This window comes from Lutra lutra, chromosome 14, assembly GCF_902655055.1.
Source record: "Lutra lutra chromosome 14, mLutLut1.2, whole genome shotgun sequence".
Lineage (NCBI taxonomy): Eukaryota > Metazoa > Chordata > Mammalia > Carnivora > Mustelidae > Lutra > Lutra lutra.
This window is the reverse complement of record NC_062291.1, coordinates 57,023,018-57,037,151: the sequence shown is the minus strand read 5'-3', so window position 1 is coordinate 57,037,151 and position 14,134 is coordinate 57,023,018. Positions and strand designations below refer to the sequence as shown.

At 48.0% G+C, this 14,134-nt stretch overlaps 1 protein-coding gene across 4 annotated transcripts in view; it reads left to right on the top strand.

The window, feature by feature from the left end:
• Nucleotides 1-14,134, top strand: part of BLNK (B cell linker) — a 74,481-nt gene that overhangs the window by 27,707 nt on the left and 32,640 nt on the right. The window contains exons 3-7 of one of the 4 annotated variants that reach the window (XM_047702144.1): nucleotides 702-751; nucleotides 3,056-3,139; nucleotides 8,406-8,446; nucleotides 12,914-12,979; nucleotides 13,179-13,335. In XM_047702144.1, coding sequence (XP_047558100.1) covers nucleotides 702-751; nucleotides 3,056-3,139; nucleotides 8,406-8,446; nucleotides 12,914-12,979; nucleotides 13,179-13,335 — 398 coding nt within the window. The remainder of the gene's footprint in view (nucleotides 1-701; nucleotides 752-3,055; nucleotides 3,140-8,405; nucleotides 8,447-12,913; nucleotides 12,980-13,178; nucleotides 13,336-14,134) is intronic. The other 3 variants (XM_047702146.1, XM_047702145.1, XM_047702147.1) reach the window with 3 other exon arrangements.

Here is a 14,134-nt window from a genome sequence, read left to right as displayed (position 1 = left end):
AATAATAGAATGGGAGGTGTTATCAGAACTTTAGTAAGCCTAAATATTGGGATACGTTTTTAAAATGTAATTTTTTAATTTTCTTCTTTTGGTGATGGGGGAAGGATTGTGAATATTCAAACATTTTATATATGCATAAAGATACTAAAGTAGTTTTGAGAGTGCTTGAAACAGTTCAATGTCTAAATAAGCTGAATATCATAATCTCCAACCTGGAGACCCTCACTACTCATTTATTTGGCACTTTTCAGTAGTGCCAAAATAATCTCAGTCCAACCTACAACCCAAGTGCTCTGTTACAGCTAATATTTTTTTTTACATTTAAAGCATTTATTAAGTTATTTATTCAAATAGAGTCCATCTTCTCTTAGTGCCCTATCAACCAGTCAGCATTTCTCTTCCTTGAACCTCTGAACTCTGCTTGCTTGTATTCTGACCTCTCAGAACCCTTCCACCATTGGACTTTACCTTTGCTGAGTGACAGCCCCATTGCACAGAGATGGGGGAGATGGGAGACCTCTGGTTAATGGCTTCACTCCATTTACAATACATTTAGTCTTTCAATGAGATGGGTCCAAAAGAAGCCAATATTCTATTAGTTATCTGTCTGTTACCTCTATATCTGCTTCTGTTTGGGGCCTTGACAGCAGTCGTCCTGACAACAGTGTCCTGACCATTTGTCTAATGGTTGTTATCTATAGGCTGAAAGTCAAAGCACCTCCAAGTGTTCCTCAAAGAGATTATGCCTCAGGTAAGAGTATTTCTAAAATACATGGACTCTTGACTAATTTCATGTTCATATTTACTTCCTGAAAAGGGAACTATGTTCTACTCATTTGAAAATAAGAGTGCCCATCCTAATTTTTTTTTAAAGATTTTATTTGATAGATCGCAAGTAGGCAGAGAGGCAGGCAGAGAGAGAGGGGGAAGCAGGCTCCCTGCTGAGCAGAGAGCCCAATGTGGGGCTTGATCCCAGGACCCTGAGATCATGACCTGAGCCAAAGGCAGAGGTTTAACCCACTGAGCCACCAGGAGTGCCCATCCTAATTTTAAGAATGCCCAAATCTATTAGGCACTTGACTATAGTGGAGCTGTAGTATTCCATCCATCCATCCATCCATCCATCCATCCATCCATCCACCCATCCACTCATCTATTTATCAAACATTTATTAAGTATCTTCCCTGTGCTGGGCAAATACACGGTTTTAGGTAGAGACACAGCACTAAACAGGACAGATATAGTCTCCACACTCAAAGTGTTTATAGTGAAGAAAAAAGATACAATGGTACAAAAGCAATTAGAGTTCAGGGTGATGGGGAAGCACAAAGTTCTATGAAAGTCCATCAGCAATGTCTTATCTAATCTGAGGTGAAGGGTGTGGAGGAAGTGGGGAAGGGAAGGCTTCCTGGATAGAGAATTATGAAAATGGATATTTGAAGGTCCCTGGGGGTTGGGGTGGGAGGAGGATAATCTATTGATGGTGCATGGTTACTCAGTCCTCTCTGACGTCCCTGCTACCCAGTCCAACTAGGATCAATTTTGTTAGCGGAGGGTAGTCTTGAGATTGGTGTTGTTTATGGCAGTGGTGAGCAAAATAAATTATCCAACATACTGCCCTTCTCTAGAAGAAATTCCTTGGGAAGATAGGCCTAAAATCTCTTTCTACTGGCTTAAATATAAAGATTTCCTGGACATGGACAGACCTGTAGAGCCCTTAATGAAAACCACAGGTCTACAGACATCATTGAAGTCTCTTCCTCTATCCCTGACAGCTAAAACCAAATCACAACCTTAAAGGATGCTTACTGGTTTTTTTTTTCTGTCACTGATCAAGATAGCAATAAATCAGTCAGTTGAGTTCCTCCTAGGCACTAAATCTTATCACACTAAGAAATGCAGACCAACATATCAAGTCTAGTGACTGACCTGTTGGACTACTTTCTAGAAGTTGCTAGGTTGCAGAGTACTTACTGACCTCACCTTGCCAGTCACCAAGTCTCAACAGTTGACCAGGAGACTCCTTTGCAATGAAAAAAAGTTAAAATAAATAAAAAAATAAAGATCTTGTCCTGATCTTTAAAATCTACCTGATCAAAGCCAAGGGGGTTGGGGAACCTCAAGTGAGCTGCTTAGTTAACAAAAGAGAAGAAATTCCTCCTTCTCTCCCAAGTTCTAAAAAAGAAAAGAAAGCAGACAACATCTGCTAAGTACCCTGAGTTTTGATAGGAAAATTATGGAATCATGGAATCCCAGGTCTAAAAGGAGCCCCAGAGGTTCAGCAGCCTGATCTCCAACCCAGCGCTCACCCCTGCCCCCACCACCACCACACACCAAAAATGAAACCCATGTTCTGTTTGAACATTTCCTGTGATGACTTCCCAAGCCCCTCTGGTCCTTCAAGGACAGACAGTCCTGGCAGGACAGAGATGCAGTCCGTTTCCTGGTGGCTTCCTAAGTCTGTCCTCATGGCCACGCAGCACAAGTTTTTAAACATTCAAGAAACCAGAGATCGAGTTGTTCTGTGCAACTCCAAGGATAAAATTAAGAAATTAGGTCATTTGAATAGTTTCTTCTCTGGAATCAATATCTCCAGGTGCTTCTGCTGTTTCACACGTTCTTTGATTCATTTGACAAATATGACACAGTACATCCTGTGTGACACTCCCTCTACTAGATGCGGAGTGGGGAACAAAATATAGCCCCTGACCTTCAGGTGCTTCATGCCTAGTGGGGGACCCAATAATAAATGAGGATGCCTACAGGTCACTATCTGCCTGAAGTCCCACTGTTGTGGAGGGAAAGCCCCACCAGCCGTTCCACACCCCTCAGGGCCAGGACCCTCAGTCCTTTCTCCTTGGACCCTAGGGCCCTACTACCCAGGGGTGGTTGGAAAAAGCATAGGGAATGCATAGCAAACCTCCGTCAACTAATGAAGTGAGCTATAACACTGCTTTGCACTTGCCCTCATGTCCTTACGGAAGCCAGCATTCACTTGTTTTTGTGTTGTTTTTTTTTTTTGTCTCCCTGTCTCCACTCTGATTGGTGGTACCAGCAAGGCTGACACGGGGAGAGCGGCATTCACCACCAGCCCCGCCTCATGGAACTAAGGCTAGAGGAATGAAAATTGGACTTGAAGGTATTGGAAAGCCTGGAAAGTCCTTAAAGACCATTCACCCCTGGCTTCTCATGTGAGGGCTAAGTGGAGACCAGACAGGCTAAGGGGCTGCCCAAGGTCATACGGCCAGGCGACATAGACATGTATGTCTGTATGGGCAGCATGTATGATCGGTCATGTATGTCTGTATGGCCGGTCATACAGATAGGCCACGGGGCTGCCCAAGGTCATACAGCCAAACCAGGACTCCACCCTCCCACCTCTGTTAACAGGGCTCTGAGAAAGGATGAGGGGACAAGCAAACAAAAGGACTTTTTAAAATGTGAAGTATTTAGATGCAAATCCCCTCACTTAGCCAGCTCAGATCCACTCCCCAAGGGGTCACATCCCTTTCTCCTCTTGGGGCACCCAGGGAGACTGTCCATGGGCTGCCTCCCCTGTGGCCTCTGTAGTTCTGCTTTCTCTTCCTCCCCTGCATCTGCTTCCGCCACCACGTCTAACCCAGGCTCCTTCCTTCTTTCCTTCCTGCATCGCACTGCACCCATCCCACGGCTTCCCCACATCCTTCCACCAGCTCGGTAAGAGGAGAAGCTGGCAGGCCTAGTGGCCCAGAGCATGGCCTCCAGAGCTGAATCAGGGCCACAGCTGTGTGTGTGTCAGACACACAGCGCGGAGGGTGCCCCACAATGTCCAGAGTCTCTGGTGCTGCTCGTGACCCAGAACAGAAAGGCTCCGTGCCCACCCTTGCCTTCACCGCTTCACTCAAGCTCTCACCATTGACTCTTTGACTGCCTTTCCAACCATCCCTTCCCATTCCCAAGCTCCCCAGGCTGATTCGGCTTTTGTCTCTTCATGCCTGAACTGCTCAAACACCATCCTCATCGACCTTCCTGCCTCCAGCTTGTCACTGGGGCCTACAGTGGCCTCTGTGGCTGGAGCACCCCCTTGGCTGGCAACAACTTGGCTTTGTTTTCTCCTCAGACTCTCCAGAACAGCATGTTTTTTGCAGCACATCTATGCCTTATGGCTCTGCCTTATGGATACACCTTCCAGCCATCAGTAAAGCCCTGCTTCTGGGGCTAACACACAGGCCCTAGCCTTAGGGGGTGGAAGGAGGACGCCCTCCTTCATCTTCATTCTGTCATTTGGGTTCTGGCCATCCTTCAAGGCCCGGCTCAATCCCACCTTCACCACACAGCCTCATGCAACCCCTCAGCCTTTGCTGAGAGCACACTGTTCGCAGAACTTTCCCAGCACCTGTCCATGATTCCAGGTGTTGAGACATTTGTCAGGAAAGCCTACACTGCCCTGGATTGCCCTCGGTGTGATACACAGCTGTTCTTCTAGACTCCAGGTCTATTACCTCCATGGCTGCGTAAGATCTTGGACTTTGGGGTCCTCTAGCCTCGGTTAGAATCCCAGTTTTGGCCCCTAAACCCTGTGAACCTAGAAACGTTTTATAACTTCCCTTGAAAGATTGGAGATAAGAGTGCTGTTCTATCCTTCAGGCTGTTATTAAAGTAGATTAATAGGGACCAGCAGCATCCACGGAGCTCTTACTCAGTGGGTGATGTCAGATGGCTTTCTCACTTTCCCTGGGCTATTTCATTTCATTCTGATGAAGCCCCATGACACGGCTCTACTTATCCTATCCATTTCAGTGGTGAGAAAACAGATGCTCAGAGGTTAAGCAATTTACCTGTTCATTCTGCTAGCAAGTGGAAGAATCAGGATTTTGATTGGCAGCCTGACCCCAGAGCCCAAGCTCCAAACCCTGGAGTGGACACTGAAGTGGGGTCACTGTGGCATTCCCATGTGCTTCACAGTGCCAGCTGCTGGGCCCACAGGCTGGGGGAGGCACATGAATCACAAAGCCTGAGCCTGGCAAGGGGAGGAGCCCCTCTATTGTGTGGCATGGGATTGTGACACTGTAAATGGAACATAAGCCCCAAACCAGGTACACGACCAATGGAAAGGCTCTCCCTCATAAGGAGGTCCAACCAGCATCTCAGCTTCCTGCCAGGGGCATGCAACCTTCCTTCCCAAGTGAAACTGCCTTTCCCATACTAAACTTGCCCTTAGCCTCCTAAAAGCGTCACCCTTTATATTAGAGGCTCTCTTGGGTCCGTTTCTTTATGGTAGCCGTACTGTGTGGTTGCCATTAGAGTGAAATAGAATGGTGTTGCTGTAAGGGTTTATTAAGACATTGTCAGTACCCAAGACAACACTACCATTAACACAGCATTTACTGCGTGCCAGGTTTTGGGAAGCACTCGCGGGTATTGTATTCCTGGATTCTCATAAACACATGAGGCAGGCACTATTCTTACCCTTGTTTCACAGGTGAGAAATTGAGCTTTAAACAACTAAAGTCCTGGTCCTCTGCCAAGCAGGTAGTAAAGAGCGGAGCCAGGATTTGAGCCGGGGGAGCCTGGTTCTAAAACCACAACCCACCCACTTTAGGAGACCCTGAGATGCTGGACCACCACCCCATACTTTGGCTCTAGTACTTTGGAGCATACTGCATTTTAGTTTGGGAAATGGCCTGCAGGCCATGACTTCAAGAGCAGGATGTTGTGAGTTGCTGGTAGGACCAGGAGATGGGTGTAGCTGGGGCAGAGAGGGGCGCTATTTGGCAACCTCTCCCACATGGTGATGCTTTTTTCTCTTCTCTGCCTCAGTGCTCTATGATGCCTGGATTGGGCCACTCTTGTTTCTCCTAGATTTTATGTGAAGGCTCAGTAGAGGGCCAGGCAGTTTGCATGGGATTTCAGCTGTAGGGACCAACACAGACAGCCTGGCTTCCAGCCTGCCCCCCCCACTCATCAGCCATGTGGCCTCAGACATGTTTTGCTGCATCTCTTAGCTTCCGTTTCCTTGACTATAAAATTGAGATCATGACGGCACCTACCACAAAGCTCTGTTTTGAGGATAATTGGGAAAATACACTTATCCTAGCCCTGAGCACATAGGAAGTGTTTAATAAATGGAATCTATTATTAGTATCCTAATACTCGTTCCTTCAACTCATCTGTTGCTTCATACTTTTATTACTGCATGGATTACAAATGCCAAATACCATTCAGATACAAAGATAAAATAAATAGGCCTTGTTTTTCAGTACAGAGAGGCACAAAAAAATGATCATAGCACAGGGCAGAAAGGACCACCCGTGTCACCAAGGTGCCAGCAGCCCCTATGAGGGCCCAGAGGAAGGAGTCATAATTAGAACCTGAGGGACTGGGGAAGACCCGATGGCAGAGGTACAACAGGGATTTCCATGCAAAGAAGGAAGACAGGCCAGGGAAATAGCCCAGGCAGAGCAGAGGATGATCAAAAGTACAGGCTGGGAGGAACACACTGCCCAGTATCACTGTGAGAGAACATGGATGATGGCAAGAGAAGTCGTGGGAGGGACAGGAAGGGGAGGCATCAAAATGTGTGGACTCGGAGCCTTGACTTTACTCCATAGGGAGCTGCTGATGATTCTTGAGGAAAGGAGCAGCATGCTCCAAACTTTATTTTAAGAAAATCACTAGAAATAGTATGAAATGTGTGTTGGAGAGGAAAGATAATTGGGACAGGAAAAGTAGTTAGCTTCTGCAAGTATTCTTCAGCAGTGACTGGCCAGAAAATGGACCCCAGTTCTCTGAGAGAAGACTCAGCAAACACAGCTCAATGAGGCAGGGAGGTGTGTTTTATAAAGGTATTTTATAAAGATTTCTATTTTAAAGGTTGAAACAAAAACATCTTGCCACCATAAGTGCTGATCTTTGGTTATCCCCAGACTTAAGGTACCAGATGTTAGTATATTGAGAAGAGGACTTATTGACCTAGTCAGGTTTCTTGCAAAGCCCCAGTGATTGCAGCATACTCTAATTTGATATAAGTTAGCCCAGATCATCACTTAATAAGAATTATCTCCTGTGAATGTCAAAGTTTGACCTATTATTTGGCTCATAAAGTAAAGCTCCTTCTTAGTGCCTATCATGTTTTTCCCAAGAGAGGGCACTGTTGCTGCTGTAACCTAAAATCTGGCCACGCTGCTCTAAACCCTTCCTTTGGGCCCCCATTTTTTCTCTACAGTTCCTTTCCCTGTGTCTCTTCGGAGTCCGCCTAGAGCTGGAGTCCGTGGTCTGCCATTGCAGGGGCTAGAAATGGCAAGAAAAGGTTCTACCAAGGCTCTGGAGGGTTCAGGGACCATCTACTGGGCCCTCTCCCGTGGCTGCTCAATGGTCTAGGAGAAGAGCTGGGAGCTTCCCTGGATGGGTCGCAGGAGCTACTCTGCCATCTGGACCAGTGCCTGGTTGATCTGTAGAGCTGAGTGAATTGTAGTTACCCTCTAATGTCAGTTTATGTGGGGTGGATGCTAAGCTTCTCATACTCTAAATGTGTTTTGGAGAAAAGGGAATCAGATATTCTCCTTGACTGTCCATAATTCAGATCTATTATGTTCTTCAAGAACCTAAGCTCCTTGACACCCGTTATTTCCATTTTCATCCTGCCTGGGGAGCCAGGGACAGTGCCTACACTCTGGAGTTCAGAGGCAGTGAGGTAGCATGGTGCAGGAGCCCACAGCATGCCCTTGGAAGTCAGCCTGCAGGGTTCAACTCCTGGCTTTATTATTTGCTATCTGACCTTGGGCAAATGACTTATTTTCGCTGGGCCTCAGCTTCCTCATAAGATCTCTAAGAGACTACTCTGAAAATATTGCCTGGCATGTAGTTTTAAAGCACCAGGTAAATCTTTTCAATAAGAAAGTGAAAGTTAGGGCCACAGAGAATCCCAGAAGTGATCTGTCACCTTATAGATCTTGAGACTGAGGCCCAGAGAAGTTAGCTGTCTTGACCACTCTCTGACCAGTTAGGAGCAGAGCCTGCATGGGAATTTTGGTCTATTGTGACTCCCTCTCCAGTGCTCTTTCTACTATAACATCCACGTACTGATTCATAGAAATCCTGAGAAGCAACATGGTATGAATTGCAGGTGTCTCCAGGGTTATTCTAAAGTCCCCAAAATGCTCCTTAACAAAGACAGTCGAGGTTCAGATGTACCATGTCTCTGCCTCAGTGGGACTTACCTTTCTGATTTGAGAATTGATTCTTTTTTTTAAAGAGGAGTTGAAAGCGGATGAACATGAGATAAGTGTAATAACTATTCAAAGCCAAGTAAATAAGACTGGGGAGCCCAAAGGCAAGGAAGGCAGCTGCAGGCTAGTGGCGGACATGGTGGGGCTGGCCAGCTGAGATTTACACTTGTGCCTTCTGCTTCCCACATGCCATTGCAGAGAACCCTGCCGATGAAGAGGAGCAGTGGTCCGATGACTTCGTGAGTATTTGCTCCTGGGAGCAGGAGGGAGGGTGTTGTTTCCACTGAGATCTGTGGGAGACCTTTGCAAGGGCTTGTTTCCGAAGGACATGTTGCTGGTCACCCGTGCATCACAGCAGGGAGATGGCTGGCCTGGAAGGGCCACCAACAGATAGACAAGGCGGCAAGAACCCCATAGTGGCTGACTTGACCTGGCACCAACGTGTACCAGGCTAAGTGCTTCATCCACATTACCTCCCCTAATTCTCCCCAGAGCCCTACGTGTAGGCATTCTTATCCCCATCTTCAGTGCTGCCGTTTGGAGTTCTCACCACACAGCCAAAACAAATGTGAAATGTTTTTAAATAATTCTGTATCAGTTAACAAAGGTCTCAGCCCTGAATTCCCCAGTGCCCCATCATTTCCTGGGACTTATCTAGGAGCCCTAAGAGTGAATGCCTGGCATATTATGGGACCCCTGGCCACTCTTAGGTCAGGATCTGAGCCATGCTCATTGTCAAACATTTTGAATATCAGCCCTGTTCATTTTATTGGTAATGAAACTAAGCATAGAGAGTTTAAGTTTTAAGTTTTTAAGTTTAAGAGACTTTTAGTTTCCAAGTTCAAACCCAGGCCCTCAAATCTCAAAACCAGGCTTTTCGACTCCAAGGAACTTGTTGTGACCAAGAGGACCATGGCAGATGCTGGGGACAACAGAGTGACCCCAACAGGGTGATGAGTCAGAGTCAGCCGTCACCCTCTTCACAGTGGTTCTGCAGCCCGCAGGGCCCCTTGCTCACTTCTCTCTTGGGTCAAGCCTTATAGGGACAAGACATCCTAAGAACTTTTTACAAAACAATTATTCCTCATTGATATCAAATTCATCCAGAATGTTAGTCTGCTCCACACCACATGTGTTTTATCTGGACAGGATCCAAGAGGGCCTCCACACAGCCACACACCCCAGTGTACAGATAAGGAAACCAAGACTAGGAAAATGAAAAGGACTTGCCCATGGCCATTCAGTTACTCAGTGGCCCAGTGGAATGAGCGCCCAGGACTCCTGTCCCCTGAGTTGGAGCCCAACGCCACACGGGTTCACCACCTGGAATTTATCCAGAGTATTATGAGGCAGGAGTGCCTCCCTTCTCTGCCTCTCTTCTTTCTGCAGAGAAAACTGTAGAAAGAGGAACTGAGAAGGCCTTTCTGCAGGTCCCTTGGGTGTGGAGTTCCTCCCTGGGCCTGGCAGCCGCGGAGCCCTCAGAGCACTGCAGCGGCGCCCCCTCCTGGTGGCCCACACCCAGCCCCAGCTGAAGCAAACTTGAGAGCCAGTCTGCATCCACAGACAGGCAGTGAAAATTGAGCTTCCTGGCTAGATAAAAAGAGCACATGTGGGGACTTAGAAAACACAAATAAAATCAGCCTGGAGAGGAGGGGATGACTTGTGTCCCAAAGTCAAACAACCAAAGTTAAGGTCCCAGCTGTCATAGGATTGGGTAAACCTTCCTTCACAATTTTTTTTTAAAGAATTATTTATTTATTTGAGAGAGAGAGAGAGAGAGAGAGCATGAGAGGAGAGAGGTCAGTGGGAGAAGCAGACTCCCTGCCGAGCAGGGAGCCCGATGTGGGACTCGATCCTGGGACTCTAGGATCATGACCTGAGCCGAAGACAGTCGTTCAACCAACTGAGCCACACAGGGGCCCCCTTCACAATTACTTTGACCTTACTGGATTCCCATTGTACATAGAACAAAATCCAGGCCTGTGGCCTCCAGGCCAGATAAGATCTGGCCCCTGCAGACCTGTCCAGCCTTCCTTGCATCCCCTCGGCAGGGCCTTGTCTATCATGGCCCAGATGCGCAGGTCTGCCCTCAGTCCTACAACAAGAGGTCAAGGTCATGCCTGCTCAGTGATTTCAGACTCATGGACCTTGGGCTGGCGAAGGAAGAAGGGGAGAGAAGAGAAACTAAAGAGCATCCCCATCTTTCCTCACTTGTTCTGCTCCTTCTTGTCCTTCAGGCTTGGCTTCACTGTCTCCTTCTCAGGAAGGCCTTTCCTATACTTGAGGTAGAGTCCCTTCTCCCATTGCTCTCTGTCTCAGGATCCTGAACATTTCCTCAAGTGTATCTGTCACTAGTGACAGCTATTTTATGGTTGATTATGTATTTATTATCTGTTATTCACTATTTATTTACTGCTGGTTTCTCCTGCTAAAATGTACATTCTATGAAGGCAGGGACTGTGCTCAGAGTCAAGCACAATGGCTGGCACACAGTAGGTGCTCAATAAATATTAACTGATTGATTGAATGAATGAACAGACAATATGAGAAAGTTTTTGCCTGATTACACATTCCCTTCTTCAAAGTTTCCACCCCACTGTCCCAACATATTATGCTTGCTCAAGGATTAAATGAATAAATAAAAGAATTTTGTTTGTCAGAATATAGAATAATTTGAGGGGAGGTGTTTTTAAACTGTTCCTTCAGAAGTTTGAATAGACTCCTTTCTAATTCTCTTGATAAAAAGGCATTCAATCGTTTCACTACGCTGGAAATAGGAGGGGCTTATAGTACGCGTCCCACAGAAAATATTTTCTGAATGAAGGGGCAGCTCAGCACTCAGGTGTTTCCTCCTAGACTCCTTCAGAGCTCAGGGCAACAGCTCAGCTCATTCATTCATTCCATGCTGGGACCTAGACACACTCTCTCAGCCCAGGCCTCACAGGGGTTACAGTCCTGTAGGCAGCCCCGTGTTAGCGTCAGGCTGCCAGGAGCATCTGACAGGGAGTTGCTCTTCCTCTACCTTCTCTGCCTCCTTGGCCAGCCTGGTCCTTTCAGTCAGGGTGCTCTGCCCACGGGACTGTGAGGACCTCCATGTCCTCCCCAGGATGCGCCCTGCTCCCCAGCCTCCAGGTAATCAGGTCTAGGAAGGCCTGTGCCTGCTCCACAGATACAGACCTAAAATGGGAGGCCCAAACTAGCTCCCACCCAGGCACGTGCATCTGGGTTCCTACCTTTTCTTTCACTTTCCAGATGGTTATTAAAGCAATCTTTTCTCAGCCCATTCACCAACGTCTCCCTGGGATGTCACAACAAGAGGGATCAGGTCCTCTCACTGACAAGGTTAAGGAGAGTCCCAGGGGCCTCAGGCTCTGTGGGAGCAACCTTGTCAAGCCAGGCTCTCAGCGTAGGCCACTCTTTCGCTCTCACTGCACCTCCCAGGCCAGCTGTTCGAGAACAGCTCTGGCTTCTCCAGAGGACAGACCACAGAGTCTCCTCTCCTACTTCACTCCTCCTGCCTCAGTTTCTCTGAGGGCTTAAACAGACTCTTACAGGATTGTGTTAAGGGATACATGAGGTAGGCAGTGCATGGAAATGTCGGTTATGATAGTAATGATCATTGCCATTATTCTATTCAACCGAATTTCATATTCACAGTCAGGAAGGATTACTGAGCCTCCCTATCTGTTGTTATCGAAATAGGGGTTTGGGAAAGTCCCCCCCTACAAGGCTTTTCTCACCTCGCCCCTCCCTCTCCCTTCCTGACTCTTTGGGTTTAGGACAAGGACGAGGACCTCCTCTTCCCTCCCAGTGCTCCTCCACCACCTTGGGGAAACTTCTGTTTTCAGCTGCCTTTCTCTGTCCCCCTCCTGCTATTCACCCCACTCCTCCCTTCTCCCCCTTGCCCCACAGACGGAGCAGGGGAGCAGCTCTCACTCCCTCTCGCATCCTTCATTGCAAACACACTGCCTTCCTGGCCCACCCGCGCTGGCCCTGCTCCTGCCCCTGCCCCGAGGAGACAGCAGTGGAACCAACACGGGGCTCCTGTGGCACCACACCTGCGGCGGTGTAGGACTGCAGGGGAAGGAGGCCAGCGGAAGGCAGGTGCACCTCGCATTCACTGGCAAATCCTGCACGGATAATGCAGGGCGTCAGGCGGCGTGTGCAGAGGACTTCTTCCATCCTGGATCAACTATTTCCTGCATGTGAATACATGCAGGTGTGGCGTCTAGCTAAGGGATCTCTGAACAAAATGCATGAGAAGCTAGGAGTGGTGCCCTTGGGGAGGAACTGAGAGGCCAGGAAGAAGACTTTATTTACATCCTTTTGAACTGTTACTGTGCCAATGTATTTTCAATATACATTGAATATTCAATATTTGATAATTTCAATGTAGACTTAAATACAATTTATATTAAAAAAAAAAAAGGAAGAGAATGGAGTCTGGGTCAGATGAAAAGCCTCAACCCTGCAGCTTACCAACCCTTTAAAAAACAAACAGACATCATCTCAAAGGTATCTGTATGTTCTGTGTCTCCCCTTATTGATCTTTTCCCTCAACCCTCAGCACCCGTGATCAATGAAACTTATTGGTCATTCTATTCTAGTATATTGTATTCTCTTCTATTGTATTGTAGTATATTGTATCGGGTCCTTTTTCTGTCCTCTAAAAAATGTATTTTATCTCCGACTTCTCCTCTTTGCAGACACACAGAGTTTCAGCCACCCTTCCTGTTAAATGGCCCACATGCTCCCCCAGGATAGTGGTTCAGGTGATAAATTCTGGGGCCAGAAAGGCTTGGCCTCAACCCCAGCTTTGCCTCTGATGGCTGCCCAGCCTTGCTTAGCCAACCCTTCCAAGCCTCGCTCTCTGGTCCCTATGCTGGGGGAGCAGCTCCCGCCTCCTAAAGCCAGAGCTGGGCTAATGATGGAGCCTGGATGGGGCACTGAGCCTGGGGTCTGCCCTTACAGGACAGTGACTACGAACACCCAGACGAGCACTCGGACTCAGAGATGTACGTGCTGCCCGCTGAGGAGACCGGGGACGACAGTTACGAGCCACCGCCCGGCGAGCAGGAGACAAGAACCGTCCACCCAGCCCTGCCCTTCGCCAGGGGCGAGTACGTAGGTGAGGCAGCCTCCCAGACCCTGGGTGCTCAGCCTGCCAGGCAGGGGAATGGAGGCAAGCAGGCTGGCAGGACAGTGGGCGCCTCCCACTCTCACCACCCCACACTGGTCATCTGGTCACTCAGAAACCACGGCGCCCCAAATGGAAAACTTGCCCGTTCAAGGGGGGAAAGTCCTCTTCCTAAATCGCCAGTGTTGAAAACAGGTGAAAGATAAAAGGAACACACCTTGATGACTATTTCCACCACCAGATAGTCTCCAGATAGTCCCATGAGAAATCAACCCTGAGATCAGTCCTGCTGCTTTTTGGTCTTGTTGCACACAAGGCTCTGGAATTTCTCTTGAGGTTTCTGTACAGAACAAGGGTGATCTTCAAGGATCCCAGTATCTGCTGTTGCCCTTCCTTCCTCATGCCCATCCCCTCACAGGCAGGTCACACACTGAGCGTAGACTGTGGCTTTTAACTGGGGGCTTAGGATGAGGGTAAGGAGCTCTAAGTCTGGAATTAGCTGTAGGTTAATGGGCATAGCTCCGATGGAGCCTCCAGGCTTGAGTGTGGTTTTTAATGTCCCCCAAGGAGAAGCCTGTGTTCTGGGTAACAAAGCTCAGCAGGGGTGGGTGGGGGGGGGTAGAGCGTGTCCATGATGAGGGTGATGCTAGCATTTGTACCATGTCCCTATGTGTAAAAGGCTCCACGTCTGTTATCATTGTCATTAACTGCCCCCTCACAGGGCACCAAGCATGGCCCCTTGCTTCATGCCACAATTAACCTACCGAGCACCTACTGTGTGCCAGAGCTA